Source organism: Phascolarctos cinereus, unplaced genomic scaffold (assembly GCF_003287225.1).
Source record: "Phascolarctos cinereus isolate Bilbo 61053 unplaced genomic scaffold, phaCin_HiC Scaffold_4;HRSCAF=312, whole genome shotgun sequence".
Lineage (NCBI taxonomy): Eukaryota > Metazoa > Chordata > Mammalia > Diprotodontia > Phascolarctidae > Phascolarctos > Phascolarctos cinereus.
Window position 1 is genome coordinate 85705443 of NW_027555847.1, and position 19543 is coordinate 85724985.

General features: G+C 42.5%; 1 protein-coding gene across 1 annotated transcript in view; it reads left to right on the plus strand.

Annotated features, from left to right (window-relative positions):
* The window catches only part of CACNA2D2 (calcium voltage-gated channel auxiliary subunit alpha2delta 2), a 424057-nt gene that overhangs the window by 59196 nt on the left and 345318 nt on the right, over positions 1-19543 (plus strand). The window contains exon 2 of the mRNA XM_020999289.2: positions 15225-15306. Within this exon, the coding sequence (XP_020854948.1) occupies positions 15225-15306 (82 nt within the window). The remainder of the gene's footprint in view (positions 1-15224; positions 15307-19543) is intronic.

Here is a 19543-nt window from a genome sequence, read left to right on the forward strand (position 1 = left end):
GCCTGAGGTGGGTTAGGTGACTTGCCCAGAGTCACACAGCTAGTATGTCTGAGGCAGGATTCAAACTCAGACCTTCCTGATGCCAAGTGAAGTACCCTCTATACCATATACCACTGGCAACTGATGAATGTGAAAGGGCCTTAGAGACCATCTAATCTCACTACTTTCTTTTAGAGCCAGAGAAATAGAGGCTAAAAGAGGGGATAAATGACAGCTGGTAAGGCCATCTGCCTTACTGCCTTGCATCCTGCTCAAGAAGCTTGACTGACAACCAAGAGGAAGCAGTATCCCCAAGTGGCCAGTCATGTTGGGGCTGCTATCCGTTTGTGTTTTATGTGTTTATTTGTGAATGCAGTTCCCAAAAAATAGTGGGACATGCCGTCCCTTACAGCCCTCAGTGTCCCTTAGTCCCACCTGAGGTGAGCAGAACTGGCCCAGGGACTGCCATGGCTCACTGCTCTCTGTCTTCATCCTGAGGTGAGCATCACAGTAAGTTCAGCCTATCAGTACTTTATTATTTTAATCCTCCCATTCGTCCCAGCTACAACCTTTCTCTGTCTCTTCTCCATCCCCCTTGTGGCAGCTGGTGAGGAGCTAGAGTGAGGAGTGGGGGTGGAGGAGCTTGGATGAAATCGAATGATGATAATTAAATGGCACTCTCATCTAAAATGGCAGCCTCCCCTGGGGCCAGCATGTAGGCCATGTGGGCCAAAAGAGAGACCCACGGATTTTTAGGTGCCTCGGCCCCATGAATATTCTGGGGTTTCAGATTTTAATTCAAGAAACCCATGGTGCTAAAGATGCAGAGAATGTTACCTGTTTCCAATCTCTATCCCACATAATCTGCTCTTTAGCTCGGCCTCAGCTTCCCCTTCCTCCTCTCCCCAGTGAAATACTGAGTGACAGGAGATGGGAAGATGTAAATACAGAATCAAAGAGGAGAGGGCTTTCTGGGTGGAAACCATTGAAGGAGGAGAGAAGAGTTTCCATGAAGGGTAGCGAATAGAGTGAGCAGGGAATGGTCTGGGGGAGTCACTACATACTGCCAAAACAATTCTTTTAACCTAGTCAGGAAATACGGTCTAGGAGGATGTCTTAAGACTTGCTCCTGGGGCACCTAGGTGGCACAGCAGATAGAGCACTGGCTCTGGAGTCAGGAGGACCTGAGTTCAAATTCAGCCTCATACACATAACACTCACTAGCTGTGTCACCCTGAGCAAGTCACTTAACCCCAATTGCCCTTGCCAAAAAAAATTAAATAAATAAATAAATAAGAAAGAAAGAAAGAAAGAAAGAAAGAGTATTAAAAAAAAAAAAAGGCTTCCAGTTTCAGGTGAAGCTGTCAACTGCCATAGTGTGAGCTCTTTGGAGGAGGAAAAAAGTGTTCAAGGTTTGGGCACACAGTAATTCTTCTCCACTTGTACAACCACATCTTCATTCTTGCCTCTAATGCATAACCTCTCACATGGACTATTGCAATAGGCTCTTCATTGGTCCCCCAGATTGTCTCCTCTTTATAAATAAGCCTCCCAACATACATTTCTGGCCATGACATTCTCTTTGCTACTTATTATCTTTCAGGGCAGCTAGGTGACACAGTGAATAGACTTGGAGTCAAGAAGGTCTGGGTTCAAATCCTTCCTCACATACTTATACCTATGTGACCCGAGGCAAGTGACTTAATTGCTTTGTGCCTCAATTTCCTCAACTGTAAATTGATAATGATGATGGTGGTGGTGGTGGTGGTGATGATAATGATGATGATGATGATGATGATAGAAGTATCCACCTCCCAGAGTTATTGTGAAGATCAAATAAGATATTTGTAAAGTGCTTTGCAAACTTAAAAGTGTTATATAAATGCTAGCTATTATTTCTAGTATAATTATCTGTGTGACCTTGGGCAAATCACTTAGACACCCTGGACCTCAGTTTTCTCATGTATAAAATGGGAAGATTAAACCAGATGACCTCCAAGGTCCTTTGAGCTCCGTATATAGGATCCTATGAACTTTCAATGGCCTTCTGATGCCTATAGGATGAAATATCAACTCCTCATTCTGGCATACAAGGCCCTCTACAGAACAGTTCCAACCTACCTTTGTGGCATCATTTCACACTACTCCCCTTTCTTCATTCTGTTCCAGCCAAACTGGACTACTTACTGTTCTCTGTTCTCAACCTCCTCTCTCCCTCTCTGGGATGTGTCCTAATTAGTAAGTGATTGCACTCACATAATCCACTCTGTCTAGTTGGCCACAGACATTCCCATCAGCTTCCCATCCAGCTATGTGCCATGCTTCCAAGACCCTCCTCCCCCCTCCATCCCACTTCCCTAATTTTCCACCCCTTGTTCTGGGAACCATAATCCAATCAGTAGTACTGTTACTTCTGGAAAGGACACATCAGCCATTTCCTCGTTGGCTCCACCTACCATTCCCATAACTTCCCCCTTCCCTGGCCACCATACCCTTGCATATGTTGTCATCTCATATTAGAGTGTAAGCTCCTTGCTGCCTGGGACTTTCCTCCCTTTTGTATTTGTATCCCTAGGACTTAGCACAGTGGTCAGCACATAGTAAGCTCTTAATCATTGCTTTTTATTCCTTTCCGTCTCTGCATTCATATCATACAGGCCATCATCCATGCCTGTAGTCTTTTCTCTCAAAATCTCTGCTTGTTGAAATCCTTCCCTTCTTTCAAGGCCCACTCAGGTCCCACTTTCTGCATTAAGCCATCCCTCATTCTCCTTCCTCCCAAATGAAAATAAGTGATCTCTTCCTCTTCAGATTTGCCTAAAGTGCTTATTTGGAGTTCTCCTTTGCCTACTGTATCCTAACTCCTATTATCCTAAGCCTTGGGGGTGGTGAGTTTTTCATCTTTTTAGCTACAGTGCTGAACACAAAGCTTTGCACAAAGCAGGTACTTAGATGGTTGAGGAGTTTGTTGCATCAGGCTGACCAGAGCAGTACCCACACTTAGCAGAGACTAGGGATGCCTCCAAACTTGATTCCCACCTTACCCTCCTCTCCTCTTCACCATAGGTGTGTCCCCTCCCAGCTAGAGTATTCTAATCACTATCCACACTCCTAACTTACTGTCCCAACAAATAACCATCTTCCTCCTTCCCTTGTCTTTAAGGTCCTGCTCTTCCAGCAAGCTTTCCCTGACCATGCCAACCCACAGGGACCTCTCTTCTTCTGAATGTTTCCTCCAGCTGCTAGCGACCCAGAGTTAGCATTGCCTGCTATTGCCTTGTCTATGGTGGGCACATGTCATCTTCACTTGTGTAGACTGGATTTTAAGTCAGAAGACGTGGGTTCAAATCCCAACTCTTTTTTTTACCGTGAGTGGCTTTGGGATGTTCCTTTCCCCTCTCTGGGACTGTTCTCCCATCTTTAAAATGAGGGGGTTGGTCTAGATGATCTCCAAGATAGCCTATGACCCAAGGATACTTAGGTAGACTGTGAACTCCTTAAAGGAGGGGGCAGGGGGAAGGGGATAGTCAGCCTAATTCAATTCAATTTATTAATAAATATTTATTTGTGCTGCGTGGGACAGCACGCACACACACACACACACACACACACGTCCTTGACCACAAAGAGCTTCCCTTCTAATGAGGGATACACATGTAAACTGATGAATAAAGACAAAATATATACTAAAAATACAAAGTCATTTCCAGAGACAGATTGCATGAACCCCTGGTGGGGTGGAGTCATGATCAGGAAAGGCCTGGCATCTGAGCTGTCTTCTGAAGGAACATTGGGCTTCTAAGGGGATGGGAGAAGAAAAGGGCATTCTGGACTTTGGAGGAGAGCATAGCTTGGTCAGCCTTGGTGTGAATTGGATGTTCAGATTAGTTCTCATTGGAGCTGAAAGGGACTGTAGAAAATAGTTTTGGGGGGGGAGAAAGAATTGGAAAAGTTTCAGTGTGTGTGTGTGTGTGTGTGTGTGTGTGTGTGTGTGTGTGCATGTGTGTAAAGGTGGGGGGAGAGCGAGGGAGCTCTGCCAAAGACAAGCAGCTTCTAGAACTGTCAGAATGGTACCCAGTACTGGCCCTGAGCCCAATCAAAAGGTCCTGATAAACCAGTGATTTACAGAGAAGGGGGCCAGATAAATGAAGTGATTCTGTCAATAGTATCAATAGCCCAAACCTTTTTGTCCCTCTTTTTCTGCCAGGCCAATTTTCACGTCCTCCCCACACACGTGTGCACACGCATGTCATTTGTAGGGTGTTCTTTTTGCCCTCTTCCTGAATAAAGTCCCTCCCTCCCCTTTCCATTGGATATGCTTTGGGCCTTCTCTGCTTCCTCCTGGGCCTCTCATCTACCCATGCCCTCTCTAGGGTGAACCTGCCCCATCACCTGTCTCTGAGTTTTTTGATTTGTTTAATTATAGATGAGTTTTCAGCATAATTTATTCTGAAAGCCTGGATTATACTGTACAATTAAATCACATTCTGATCAACAACTTCATGTATAAAATTAACAACTGGCAACGGTTTAATCTATGCAAGGACTGTATGTGTCTGTGATGCCTGGTTTTTTCCTCCTCCTGGTCTCCCTTGTCTTATACTGCACTTTCATTCAGGGTGTCTCAGCTAACAGTGCCAGGGCAGGGAGTGGGGTATAGCTGGAGAAAGGGAATTTCTTACGTTTGAGGCTTCAGATAGAGCAGTATTGCTTAATTTAATTTCCAAAATCAATCGACTTTGCTGAAACATTCTGTATCTAGAGCCTTGTTCCTGAAGCCAGAGAAGATATAGTTTAGATAAGACTTGGGTCCCTGCCCTCATGCAGCTCTCAGCATAGTAAGGAGGGGAAGATAAAATACAGTCATAAATATAATTCTCAGTATTACTTTATAAATAAATTAAAGAAGAAAAAAAGAAGTGCAATCAGAGGTCCAAGTGGGGAGGTCTTATATGAGAACAGAGGAAGGCTTTGTTACAGAAGCTATCAAAATAGACTGCCTAGCATGGTGGAGATGCCTAGCATGCTAGGCTTAGGGTTAGGAAGGCCTGAGTTTGAATCCCACTTGCTAGTCTTGTGCCAATGAGCAAGTCACTTACCCTCTCTGAAACTCAGTTTCCTCACCTGCAGTGTGGGCATAATAATAGCAGTAGACACATACTTATTGCATAACCATAGCCAACTCACTTACCCTCTCAATGTCTAGGCAACTCTCTAAGCCTTAAAATTAGAGATGAGTTGCAGGTTAGCATCAGTGGAAGGCGTTTCCATACTCTAGAGTTCCCTAATGCCTTCCTCCACTGTGTTTTAGGAATATCAATTTGAAGCCATATGAAGAATGGACTGGAAAGGTGGAGAGACTGAAGTCAGGGAGACAAGTTGGGATATTCTCACGAGGCAAAGGATGATGAGGACAAGAACTATGATGGTGGCTATATGATGGTGGCTATTAGTGGAAAAATGTGATGGATGCTAAAGATATTTTGGAGGTAGATGCAAAAGATTTGACAACTGATTAGAATGAGGGAGTGGAGAGTGAAGAGATGACATGAATCCAACTTGGGAACCTTAGGTGACCAAAAGGATCATGCTACCCTCAATAGAAATACTGAAGTTGGAGGGGCAGGGGAGGGTCAAATAGCAAATTCTGTCTTGAACATGCTAAATTTGAGACTTCTACAAGACATCCATTTGGAGATATCCCAAAGACAGATGGTGATGCAGAACTGGATCGTGGGCAAGATTGGGGCTGGTTTATATAGATCTGCAAGTTGTCCACAAGGAAATGATAGTTAAACCCATGGGAGCTGATGAGAGGGAGAAAAGGAGAGAGTCTAGGACAAAGACTTGGGACACACCCACACATAAGGGTTGAGGCATGGAGGAGGATCTATCAAAGGAGACTGAGAACAAGTGGTCAGACAGCAGAGAGTTATTGTTATTTGAGTTGGGCTTTAAAGGGTGGTCTTCATGAAGGCTTCTGAAGATACGTCACCTTGACACAGAGGCAGCCCTGGGCTCTGGAAGGCTGATGCTAGAGAAGCACAAGACCTAGGAGGAGGTCATATCAAATTGGAAAGACTTTGGGTATGGGCTAGTGATGGACTCAATGTCTGTCAGCCAAGGACCAGTCCAGCAATCATGGAGGAGGGCCAAGATCTGGCCATCTTTGGGGGTGATTACATTTTTGGCCATGCCAATTCTCTAAGACAATCACTGGGGGTTGGGAGCTTTTATGGATGAAGGAAGCACCCAAGATGATAAAGCTTCAAGTACTTAAAGGAACAGCTGTGTACTTCCTTTTGAAGCATTGTGTACACAGGAGAATAAGCTTGGGAAATTTGAATTCTAGTCCTGATTCTAGCTGTGTGACCTCAAGCATGTCATAGGAAAGGGCTCAGAGATTTACAGCTTGAAAGAACCTTAGAGAGGGCACCTAGTTCAACTCCCTTTTAAGGACATTGAGACCCCTAGAGATCAAGCGATTTGCTCAGTATCACACCAATGGGAAATGGCAGAAATGGGACTCAATCTGAGCTGCTCTCACCCTTTCCCTTCTTTGAGCCTCCCTTCCTCATCTGTAAAATGGGGGTAGTCATACTTAAGCTACCTACCTCACAGGGTTTGAGGAAGGCACTTAAAGTGCTAGAGACAAGGAAAGTGTTATAAAGCTGAGATTTCAGATGATAAGGAGCAGGCAAAGGAAGTTATAGGCATAGCAAATACGGAGGCTGGAAACCTTAGGGTGCATTCAAGGGGCAGAAATTTTTGACAGAGGATGGAATAGTGATGATTAGCATTGCCCATTGAAGTGGGAGCCAGGAATTTTGGGTTCCAATTAGTGCCTGAATAGAAAAATGACTTGGAGTCAGAAAGACCTGCATTCAAATCCTACCTGAGTGACTAGCTGTGTGACCCTGGGCATATCACAATCTGACTCATAGTTTCCTTTTCTGTGAAATGAAGATGGTTATAACGCATGAATCCTTATAGGATAGTTATAAGAGAGAGGGTTAAATGAGAGAATGTGTACGTAAAGCATTTTAAGCATTGTATTAATGTGATCTTTTAGCACTGAATTGAATTAAATTGTTCTTTCATTTACCCTGCTGTTTGAAGCATGGGCCATTTCATCCTACCTCAGTTTCCCTACAGGTAAAAAGGATATAGTGTTACTCAGGCCAATGAAAAAGATCTTTCTACCACAACCCTTGACTTTTGAGGGTTCTAAATAGCCTCAAGCTGTTTCTTTCTCTCTACCTTCGAGCAACCTCCCCTTTGATATGAATATTGTCTATCATGACCTTCCCTCTTAAATCACATCCCTGTAGATCGCACTTCTCAGTACACCTCACTTTAAATGATCGTTGTTTTCACTAAAGGTTTTCTACAAATTGATTATGCTTCCCCACTGACTTCCAAGATCATGTCAGAAATGCTTTATCTTAATTCCTGACTGCTCTACAGATAAGGCTTGAACTTTACATTTTTTGAGAATCCTAGCCTGGCAGAGTTGGAAGAGACTGCAGAGGTTATCTAAGTTTACCACCTTCATTCTACAGATGGAGAAACTGAGGCTCAGAAAGTGAAATAAGCCAGAGGTAAAATTGAGATTAGAATGTAGCTCTCTTTGCTCTAATGAGGTTGTCTAGCCACTACACCATTCTGCCTAGGTATGATTAATAATAATAATAATAATAATAATAATAATAATAATAATAATAATAATAAATACTTGGAGAGCTTATTACTTAAAAGAGTGTCAATCTTTTTCTAATACAAAAAATCTTCCCCTGGAACTATAAAGTAGAATTTAGAGCTGGAAGAGACCACAGTTAAATAAGAGAATGAGATTAGATGATCTCTAAGAACCCACTCAGTATAAATCCTATGACCATGACTAATCTTAGAGACCACCTAGCCCAATCCCCTCACTCTATAAAGAAAGCAAAGGCCAGAGACGGGGAGTAAATTACCCAGCCTCACATAGTCAGCTTCAGAACCAGAACTAGCTCAAGGTGACCTTGGGCAACTCATTTCCCTTCTTATTCAGCCCCTTTTCCAATTGCTCCAGGCCAGGGCTAGGTGCTCAGGGCAGGCACTGGGGGGGGGGGGCGGTGTTAGGTGGTACAATATAGAAAGCAGAGCTATATAAGATGTGGCTCCTACCCTAGAAAAAAAAGATATCGCAGAGTGCCTAGCATATAGTGAACACTTAATACATCAGTCATTTTCCAGTTGTGTCTGACTCTTCATGGCCCCATTTGGGGTTTTCTTGGCAAAGATACTAGAGTGGTTTGACATTTCTTCTCCAGCTCATTTTTACAGAAGAAGAAACTGAAGCAAACAGGATTAAGCTAGTAGTGTCTGAAACCAGATTTGAGCTCAGGAAGAGGAGTCTTTCTGGCTTCAGCCCCAACACTCTGTCCAGTCATACTTAATAAATACTTGTTGACTTAATAAATACTTGTTGCATGGATTTTCTTAGAGCCAGGCATCATCTCTATTCCTTTCGCCTGCATACAGTGTACATATTGTCCTTATTCGATATCTGGTAAGTGAGTGTTCCTTTGGTCTATCTTTTCCTGACCCACCTGCCACCCTATGTTTTCTGCCTTGCTTGGATGGTAAACATCAGCCTGAGAATCAGAAGACCTGTGTTGGAAATGTAGTTCTACCACTTAACAGCTTCTTTTCCCCTCTGTGGGTCTTAATTTCCTCTTTTGTAAAACCAAGGGTTTGGACTAAAATCCCATCTTGGGTCCCATCTCATTCTAGCTCTGTGATTAAAGTCAATTTGACAAGTATTTATTAAGCTGTGTGCTTGGTATTATGATGGCTGCTGGGGCTGCAAAGGCAAGAGCAAAGGCAAGCAAGAGAGCTCTGTTCTTAAGGAGCTTATGTGGGGAGATGCAACACATGCAAAGATAAGTATAAGAAACATACAGAATAATTACAACTTAATCTGGGGCTGGGATATGAGCAAATGCAGAAATCAGGAAAGACCTCTTGAGAAGGTGACACTTGATCTGAGCCTGGTAGGGAGCTGGGGATTGCAAGATTTAAGAAAGAAAGCATTTTAGGCACGGGGGACAGCCTGTGCAAAAGCATGGCAGCACAGTGTTGTGTACTGCAAGCACCAAGTTAAGTCATTTTGGCTCGGCTAAAAGTGTGTGAGGGTGAGTAATATATAATCAGACTGGAAATGTAGGATAGATCCAGATAACAGCAACGATGGCAAGACCACAACGATGGTGGTGATGGTGATGATGATGGTGATGGTGATGGTGATGATGGTGATGGTGATGATGGTGATGGTGAGGATGATGATGATGATGATGATGGTGATGGTGATGGTAATGATGGTGGTGATGATGATGGTGATGGTGATGGTGGTGATGGTGGTGATGGTGATGATGGTGATGGTGATGGTGATGGTGATGGTGATGGTGATGGTGGTGATGGTGATGGTGATGGTGATGGTAATGATAATGATGGTGGTGATGATGATGGTGATGGTGATGGTGGTGATGGTGAGGTGATGGTGATGATGGTGATGGTGATGGTGATGGTGATGATGGTGATGGTGATGGTGATGGTGATGGTGATGATGGTGATGGTGATGGTGATGGTGATGATGGTGATGGTGATGGTGATGATGGTGATGGTGATGATGATGATGATGATGGTGATGGTGATGATGATGATGATGATGACGATGGTGATGATTGCAACAAGGTTTTAGGGTGAGCCAGTATTCATATGTAGCATTTGTGGAGTAGTTACCCCTCAGCTTGTTACTTGACTTTTTATTATATTCATTCTAGTCATCCCAAATTCCAACATAATCCAGGGGTATCTTTCTATACTTCATTATTAATCACTGAAATCACAATGTCTCTCAGTAATCAATCATCTCTGACCTCTCATTCCATTTTATTAAAATATTATTTACTTAATAAACTAGAGAAACTATTTTTTCCTAAAAGCAGCCACTCATCCCTATATATGTCAAAACTCCTAATCTCCTAGATTTAAATAAACATCAATCTCTAGTGATGGAATTGAATAACAGTGTAACAAATAGTAGAACAAAGACATAAATAGTTGTTTACAACATTTTTACTCTTTCTGTATTCATCATATTTGTTGTTTGTTACAGCATTTTAATATTCCTTTACATTCACATACCACAATTTGTTTTGCCGTTTTCCATTCAATGGGCATCTACTTTGTTTCCACTTCTTTGCTATCATACAAAATATTATGGTATTTTAGTATCTATGGAGACTTTGTCCTTATCAGTGGCTCCTTGACATATAGCTAGCAGTGGACCCTCTGAGTCAAAGGGTATGGACATTTTAGTCTATTTGCATAATTCCAAATTGATTTCCAGAATAATTATAATGATTCATAGTTCCACCCACAATGTACCAGTGTTTCTATCTTCCCACAACCTATCCAGCATTGCCTATTCCCACCTTTTCTTCATGAGTTCTGAGGTCTCTCTGAATGCTGTTGGTCCAGGACTATGTAGAGAAAATCATGCAATGTTACAGTCGGATCAGAGGATAATAGATTTGGGGCTAGAAGGGACCTCAGGGGTCATCCAATCCAATTCCCCTCATTTTCTAGTTGAAAAAATGGGGATCTGACAGGGTAAGTGATTTTCCCAAGGTCAAATAGGTGGTACATTATCTGAGATAGGATTCAAACTGAGATTCTCTTGACTCCTGAGTCAGTGTTATTTCCATTTTACCAAAGCCTTGGAGATCACCTTGTCAAAACACTTCCTTTTACAGATGAAGTAACGGAGACCCAGAATAGGGAAGGGGTTTATCCCAGATTATAGGGCAAAATAATGGCATTCGTTATCTTTTGGCTAGTCCTCTGCCTTTCCAGTTCTACTGGCCCTCCCTTAGCCTAGGCTTTGGAAGACATAACTAGAGGGAGGGGGCAGTAATGGTGGTTGCTACCCCTGGGGGAGAAAAGGGGAAATCACTGAAAGGTCTAACCAGCAACCTTCTTTCTCTATGCTTGCTGTCCACTGATTCCCTACTCCATTCCAGTCCTGCCATCATGTTTTCCTAATCTTCACAGTTGTATTTTAAATTGTTCTTATTATCTCCTAAAAGTATTCTCTTCTCTCCCTGCTTCTGCATACTCTTCCTACTCTACCACTCTGGTGGCCTCCTAGCTCCATTCCTTCTCAAGACACATGCAGCCCCAGAGTTTCAAGCTGGAACAGCCCTTGGAGACTGTAGCAACACCACTACCTGGCAGAAAGGGCCCTCACCTGGGAATCAATCTCCATCTGGCTTCTCACCCACACTGGCCCTGACTCACTGTATGACTTTGGTCAAGTCCCTTCTTCAATTGGGGCCTGAATTTTCTCATATCTAAAACAGGAATAATCCCTGCCCTGTTAGACTCACAAAGTTGGGAAACTCAAATAAGGTAGCGAATGAGAGGCAGAATGCAGAGTAGAGAGCACTGGACTAAGACAGAGTAAGAGGACCTGGGTTCTAATCCAAACCCAAATGATTGCTACTTTCACGTGACCTTGGGAAAAGTCAAAGGTCCCTTCTAGATTGAAATCCTCTCATTCTGTGCTAATAAGCTCACACTCCTATAGCATGATCTAGGTCATGGATGGTATATACATGATCTGTAGGATGGTACTTACAAAGCTCTTTCTGCAGAAGAATGGTAGTGGCAAAGTCATTCAAACATCATTCCCATTTTACAGAGGTGTGCCATGGCTTGCCCACAGTCACGTGGCCAGGGAGTGTCCGGGTCAGAACTTGAACACCAGTCTTTTGATTCTAAAAACAGTGCTTTTTCTACTATGCCATGCTGTTTTGTAAACTAGCAGGTGCTATACAGATGAAAGATTGTCATTCTTGTTAAGTGGATGCAGAAGCATTCTGCATATCCCCAAGGCTCTGGTTCCCTCTTTCTCTACCCTCTACACCATCCTGCCGCTTCCCTAGCAGTTGCCTGCCTGCTCTCTGCTCCTGGATAGTGTCCTCTTGCTCACACCTCCTCCTCTTGGCTAATTTAGCACTTAAAGGCACTTAGAGATAAGCAATGTTGTATCAATAAAGAGCATGAAAAATATGAAAATGATGGGGCAGCAGGCAAGCAAGCAACTGAGGGGCTCCCGGGGAGGGAGGATGAGCCACAATTTAGTACCTTTGTGGTGCGGGGTGTTTGTGGCAAAGGGCCTTTCTAAGACTGAGTCTGTGGGGCAGATTTTCAGCCTCTGCATTTTCTTCCTCTTCCCTCCCTTCCTCCCCTTAGAGCATATAGAATGAGCTGAGCTTGGCTCGGCAATGTTTTTCTTGTGGAGAGCTGGTCCCTTACAATCATAGAACATCACAGCTGCAAGGGCCTTTAAATCTACTAGTTCAACATTTTATCCATAAGGCTCTGGAGAAGGGCATAGCCAAGGGCATGGCATAACCAGTTGGAGGCGTAGCCAAGACCAGAAAGCAGGTGTCCTGGTTCCCAAAGCAATGGAGGTTCTTTGATGCCGTGTGAAGGTAGAATCTTGCAAGTCTTAAACATGACCTCACTGTGTCATGCTAGATCATGGGAGTCAGAGCTGGAGAGGATCTAAGAGACCACCTTAGTCCAATCCCCCTCACCATTCAGTAAGAGAAACTAGGATTGAGCTACAATGGTGACTTGGCTCAGACTACAAGGATAGGGAGCCACAAAATGTGGGCTTTGAACCAAGGTCGCTCTTAACTCTGAACCTAATGCCCTTTCTTCTCTACCATGCTACTTAAATATGTTATCTCATTTGGTTCTCAAAACAGTCCTGGAAGAGAGGCAATGTGCTTATTATTTATCCCCATTTTTATAGATGAGGAAACGGAGAAAGGGGAAGGGATTTCTAAGGTCACTCATCTAATAAGTTGTAGGTAGAGTGAGTCAGTCAAGTGATCAACCCTGGATCTTCTTACTGCCAGTACAGGGCATGTCCATCTAGTCAGCTCTTCACTGTCTACTTTATGAGCCCATGGCTTAATGTCAGGCTTCCTTCTTAAAGTGTTTTGGATTCTCCTGAGCTGTTCTCCCCCTTTACCCAGTACCTCATTTTAGTATTAACTTAAGGAACACATAATTTTGAAAATTTGTATTATACCAAAAAAAAAACCAACAAAAACAGCCGTAAAGATGAACCAAAAAACCACCAAATATATTAAAAACCAAACAGAAAGGATTTGAGGATCATCTCCCATTCCCAGTTATCCATATCATCATCCTGTCATCCATTAGTTCAGATCATGTAGACATAATGAAGTTCTGCTTTCCCTGATTAAAGGCCAGGCTGATAACAATAATTCCCATTTTAAAGAACTTTTCTCATAATAGCCTTGTGAAGTAAGCAATATAAGTAAAATGCCCATTTTACAGATGAAAAAAGCTGAGTCTTAGAGAGGAGAAATGACTAGCTTATGGTCACATAGCTAATTAGTGTCAGAGGTGGAATTAGGAACAAGTCATCTGACTCCAGGTCTCCTATTCTTTCTACTACAAGATATTGTCTCACCCCTATAGAGGAGAAAAACCTAGTATACTAGATGTGAAAGAATCCTTTGAGATAGATCACCTAGGTAGAAGCAGTCTCATCTCTATACAGAAGAGAAGCATGTATTGTCAGAGCTGAAGAACCTTTTGAGATCATCCTGTCAGATTCTGGCAGCCTGGTGTGATCAGAAGAACCCTGGACCAGAAGCTGGCAGACCTGAGCTTTTTGTCATGGCTGTGCCACTCTCCGGATTTGGGCAGCTGAAGAATTCACTTCCTGACTTCAGTTTGCTCATCTGTAGAATCTGTAAAATGAAGAAGTTGTTCTCGATCAGAAGTGTCAAAAAGGAGGGTCCACACTGCTCCTGAGCATGGCCAAACCATATTCAAATAAGATTAGGAAAGGGTTTTCAATAGTATTTTATAATTTCCAATTACATGTAAAGACAATTTTTAACATTCATTTTTATAAAATTTTGAGTTCCAAATTTTCTCCCTCCTTCTCCTCCTCTCTTCCTAAAACAGTAAGCTGTTTGATATAGGTTATATATGTGCAATCATATAAAACATATTCCATATTAGTCATAGTGGTGAAAGAAGAAATAGACCAAAAGGAAAAAAATAATAAAGTGAAAATAGTATGCTTTGATATGCATTCAGAGTCCATCAGTTTTTTCTCTGGATGTAGATAGCATTTTCCATCATCCTTTGGAATTGTCTTGGATCATTGTTACTGAGAAGAGCTAAGTCATTTGCACAATGTTGCTATTACTGTATACAAGGTTCTCCTGGTTCTGCTCATTTCACTTTGCATCAGTTCATGTAAGTCTTCCCGGGCTTTTCCAAAATCCACCTGCTGATCATTTCTTATTGCACAACAGTATTCCATTACATTCATATACCACAACTTGTTCAGTCATTCCCCAACCGATGGGGAATTTTTGATGGGGATTTGATGGGGAATTCCAATTTTTACCACTACAAAAAAAGCTGCCATAACTATAAAATTTGGAAATATTTCACCAAATAAATAATAACAATAGAACATAAATAAGACTAACATGTGGTTTTCTAAGTCAGTATGGAGCCCTAGGGATCCTTATGTTTGGTTTAGTGGCACTCATTTCTACTGAATTTGACTGCCATTGTAGATGATCTCTGAAATTCTTTTATCTCTAAATTCTATGATCCGATGAACTTTTGAAAGGTTTAACATACAGGTGTACCTCATATGAAAAAACCCAATATATGGACATCCATGTTTTTAGAACAAATAGATCAAGGAGTTATGATTCACATTACAACAGAAATCATCTTGGGGGTGGGGTGGGAGAGATATTTGTCCTTTCCCCAATCAGCTCCACTGGTCCATTTAAAGCTAAATTTGTTCTAATTTGGGAGATTTGGCCCATTGCATAATTTTTCTCACTGTACTCTACTTAAGTTGAAGGGAGATTTGCGAAATGTGCTTTTTTCCATTTCTCTCCCTCCGCTTCACCCCGAGTATAAATTGAATTCTGATACTCACGATCTATCCCAGCTGTAAGATTCTGTCAGTCTTTGGTTTAGGGCCTATTCCTGGTGACATGGAAATAAAACATGAGGCAATAGTATTTCCTTTATCCCTCTAGTACCTTCCTTAGAACCAGATGTTGGGTTCCACCACTACCTTTCTCTGAGTTTGTATGCTCATCCCTTTCTTACAGGATGCAGTACTGGTCTCGAAGGCTGGAACAAGAGATTGATGGAGTGATGAGGATCTTTGGTGGGGTCAAGCAGCTCAGAGAGGTAAGCTCCTTTGGTCTTCTCTTCCACTCCTTTCTCATGGGCTTAGGGCAGACTCTCTGTTTCAATAGGATGCTGACCATCATGGGGGGACCCATTCAGTTCTTGCCACTTTTTTGTAATTAGAAATGAACAAAATATACATATATGCTTATATATGTTTAGTCTTTTCTTTCCAAGGCTAGTTGACTAACCTATGGCTTCTGCAGTGATTATAGCTTTTTATCATGGAAATTATTTGTATTTCCACAAGCGCATTTGAATTTAACAAATTTTTCACATAGCAAAACTGGGCTCAGCAAATCTGCTTTCAGGGCACAAACAGGGCTGATCCAGTCAGAAGTACTTAGTTAAATGTTGGTTAAGAAAAGGGTCTGTGTGAAAAGAGGACTCAGCAAAGTGATCATACTGCTAAGTAGGACCTTTTGGTATTAGGCCAAACATGAAAATGGGATTCTATTAGACAGTATATAGAGACCTCACTCAGAAAAGTCCAGGGCAAGCTGACCCAGATAGAAGGGAAAACTAGCTTGTGAATAGAACTCGGAGGCAAGTACAGAAATGTGTGCTTAGCAGAAATGAAGAATTGAGGGTCTGGAGTAAAGGGTGATTGATTAGCTGAGATATGCTGTATTAAGTCTTTGGAAGATTATGTTAATGTTTAGAGATAGTGATGTGATGAGAAGAATAATCAGTCATCACATTAGAACACTATGAAACATGTCTTAATGTCACGTTAAACTGTTTATAACCAATCAGTATAAATGGGACATGAAGGGATGGGCCCCCTCATTGGGGCTCACTAATGACTATGACTATTGGAAATTACCCTTCTTTCAGCACTGCCCTATTCATTGCAAAAGAGGGAAGCTTGTGTCTGGAGAAGCAGCCCAGGGTGGACAGAGAGTGCCAAGTTACATTGAAGAAATAATTAAGAAAGGGAAAATGGACAGACATATAGTTCATGTTTTACCAATTATTCTGTTTCAGGACCTAAGCTGTGGTTCATCTTTTATATCATTTACACAGTGTTTTAAGGTTTGCAAAATGCTTCACAAATATTATCTCATGTCATTCTCACAATAACCCTGAAAGGTAGGTACTATTATCATCCCCATGTTACGGCTGAGGAAATTCAGGCAAACAAAGGTTAAGAGGCTTGCCCAGGATCACACAGCTAGTAAGTGTCTGAGGAAGGATTTGAACTCAGGTCTTCCTGACTCCAGGCCCAGGACTATATCCACCATACCACTTAGCTGACTTTTCTACTTATTCTGTTTGTCTAGATTTTGTTTTTAAGCTTTAAAATACACACACACACATACACACACATGCGCACGTGTGTGTGTGTGTGACAGTACAACTAGAGGTATCAAACTCATGTCTCCCAACACTCTCAAGTGTAACCTAAATCCAATTAAAATGTAATTGGGAAATGTTTAACAAAATAAATGAAAATGCAATGCAACATAAATAATGTTAATTTGTAGTTTTCTAAGTAACTTCAGAGGCTGCAGGGATTAATTTCTATTTGAGTTTGACTCTGCCAGTATATACTCTCACTTCTAGAGCAAGCCACAGCTGTTTATATCTTACCAGTACAGAATGTTTTATGCTCCCTTCCCCCTTCTGACAGGCACTACTCTGGAAGTTTGTCTGTTGAGGCACAAGTCATTTTCTTCCTTGGGGGACATTTTAGATTATGTAGTTAGGGGCTCTAATCTCATGCATACTTATTGATTCTAGCGCCCAAGTGTTGTCAAAGTATCCACAACTCAGGGAACAACATGAACTGGCCAAGGACTGGCAGGGCTCTACCAGGGATATGCCTGGCTGCTTGGGTCGCCACCATGGGTGGGTGGGGGTGAACTAATGGGGGGAGGGAGTACAGCAGAGCCAGGGAGCTTGTAATTCCTAGGCAAGGTTTGATACACTCCCCTGTAGATATGTTATTGTCCTCTGGGGACTTGGAGTTTTCACTGTGACATCTGCAATTTGACTTAATTTAGTTCAATGCAAGGAAACAAATGTTACTTTTGCACCTGTGATGTCCAAGGCAGAGTGTGCTAAGGCTCTGGGGATACACGGACAGGTACGACATAGGCCCTGCCCTTGAAACAGTTTCTTAATATCTGACAGGAGGCCAAGATATGCAATAGTCTGCTTCAATGCCTAATCATGACATGGAGGGGAGCCTGGGCTCTCAAGGGTTGTGCCAGGGGAGGACAGGGTCTGGGAGGTCCTGCCAAGCTGGAAAGGCTGCAGATGTGGTCCTGGTGATGGGGAGTATACTTAACGTGCGAGGAAAAGTCTAGCGAGGTTCACAAAGGCTCATCAGTGCACTTCCCACACGATGATGTCAGAGGCCTTTAATTGAATTCTGGAGGGACTGGAACCAGCATTTGGTGGAAGGACTTAGCACACTGACAAAACTACAGATCCTTGAAGTATTGAAGTGTGACTCCTATAGAGATAATGATAAGACAAGGGAATGTGCCACGAGGACAAAGAAAGGTCCAGACACTGGGCTCTCAATAACCTGGAGGAGTCTGATTCTTCTCAGCTCTGGGGATGAATCAGAGAAGGCTCCAAGGAAGGAGAGGCACCTGAGCTGAGCCTTGAAGGGAGACAAGGATTTTTACAAGTGGAAATGAAGAAGAGAGCATGTTCCAGGCATGTGGGCCATGCTGTGTGAACACCTGAAGGCAAGAAAGGCTCCGTTAAGGGATTTAACTTGTCTGTAGCCATTCTGTTTCTGTCTCTCCCCATGCCACAGGGAATGAATCCCAGTGATTTCCTACTTTGGGAAGCACATAATCTCTAGCCTAGAAGGGACCTCATTGGTCATCCTATATATGACCTTCACCTGAAGCCTGGCACAGTGAAAAAGCAGTCTAGGTGGGTAGTGAGAAGACCCATGTCTAAGTTCCATCTGTTCCTCTTACTTGTGACTTTGAGGAAACCACTTAACTTCTGGGCCTCAGTTTTCTCATCTATGATATAAAGGAGCTGGACAAAATATCCTTTAAGACCCTTCAGCTGTTCCCTCTCCGACTCCCACCATGACATTCCCAACAAATGGTCCTTATCCATCCTGTTCAACCCCTCCTGGATGTCTCTATCCTATCAATGCCTTCTTTATATGTACTGCTCACCATAGGGTACACACCGTGGGATCTGACCAGGCAAAGGCAAAGGACAGACAGCAGAATTATTACTTCCTATGTTTTAGACACCATACCTCTCTATATATTACAATCAGGATGGCCGATACCATGCGTCTCTGGAAACATTAAATATTGAGGAAAATTTTTTACCTTTAACCCAGGAGTAGCTATTGAACTTTGAAAGGCTTTATCACTGTCTCTCCCATGAAATACTTCCTAGCTCAGAATAATGGATGACCAGGTCAAACTGACTTTGCCAGTGGTCTCAATCAGAAAACACTTTTAAAGAAATGTGGTTTTATTACTTTCAAGGATAATAACACCTAAGTGGATGCTTGTGTATTATTACTGTATTCAGAGTTACAGGACCTGGAGCTAAATCCCAGTTTTGCTATTTACTAGCTATATAGTGCTGGGCAGCTCCCTTTCCTTCTCTGAGCCTCAGTTTCCCAATCTATAAAATAAGGGGTTGGATAAGATGATCTGTAGGGTCCCTTTTGGCTCTAAATTTCATGATCTGTGAGTGAAATGAAATGGGTAAATGAAAGGAGCATGAAGTGGACCCATCAACAAATGAGGGTTCACAGAGATATATAAAATGTCCTCAGGAGTTACACTCTCTAAATGAAGCCATAATTTACTGGACCCTCTTTGGTTCTGGAAATGACTGACTTTGGACTGAGGAGCAAATAGAATCCTGAATCACCTGCCAAGGAAGAGATTGTGCAGGCCCCTTGATCACATAGTCCAAACTGTTTTAGAGCCCCAGCTAGTGACCCTAATTGGCTGTTTTCAGCCTCCATCCAAGTCAAGGGCATGGGGCTCTTGCTATCTTGATCAGAGACATTGCCCACTGTGTTATCAACCTAAGGCTACAGGTGGTCATTTGCTGGTGAGAAGTTTGTTTTTTTCCTTTGATGTTTGACTGGTGTTTTTCATCTATTGAAAGGGGAATTGAAAGTTTCTCTTTCCGTTGAGGTCACCACCATCTTAACAGTTACCTTGGTGTGCAACCTAGAGTCATCCCTGACTGTTCCTTCTCCCTTACTCCCATATCCAAATCAGTGGTCAGC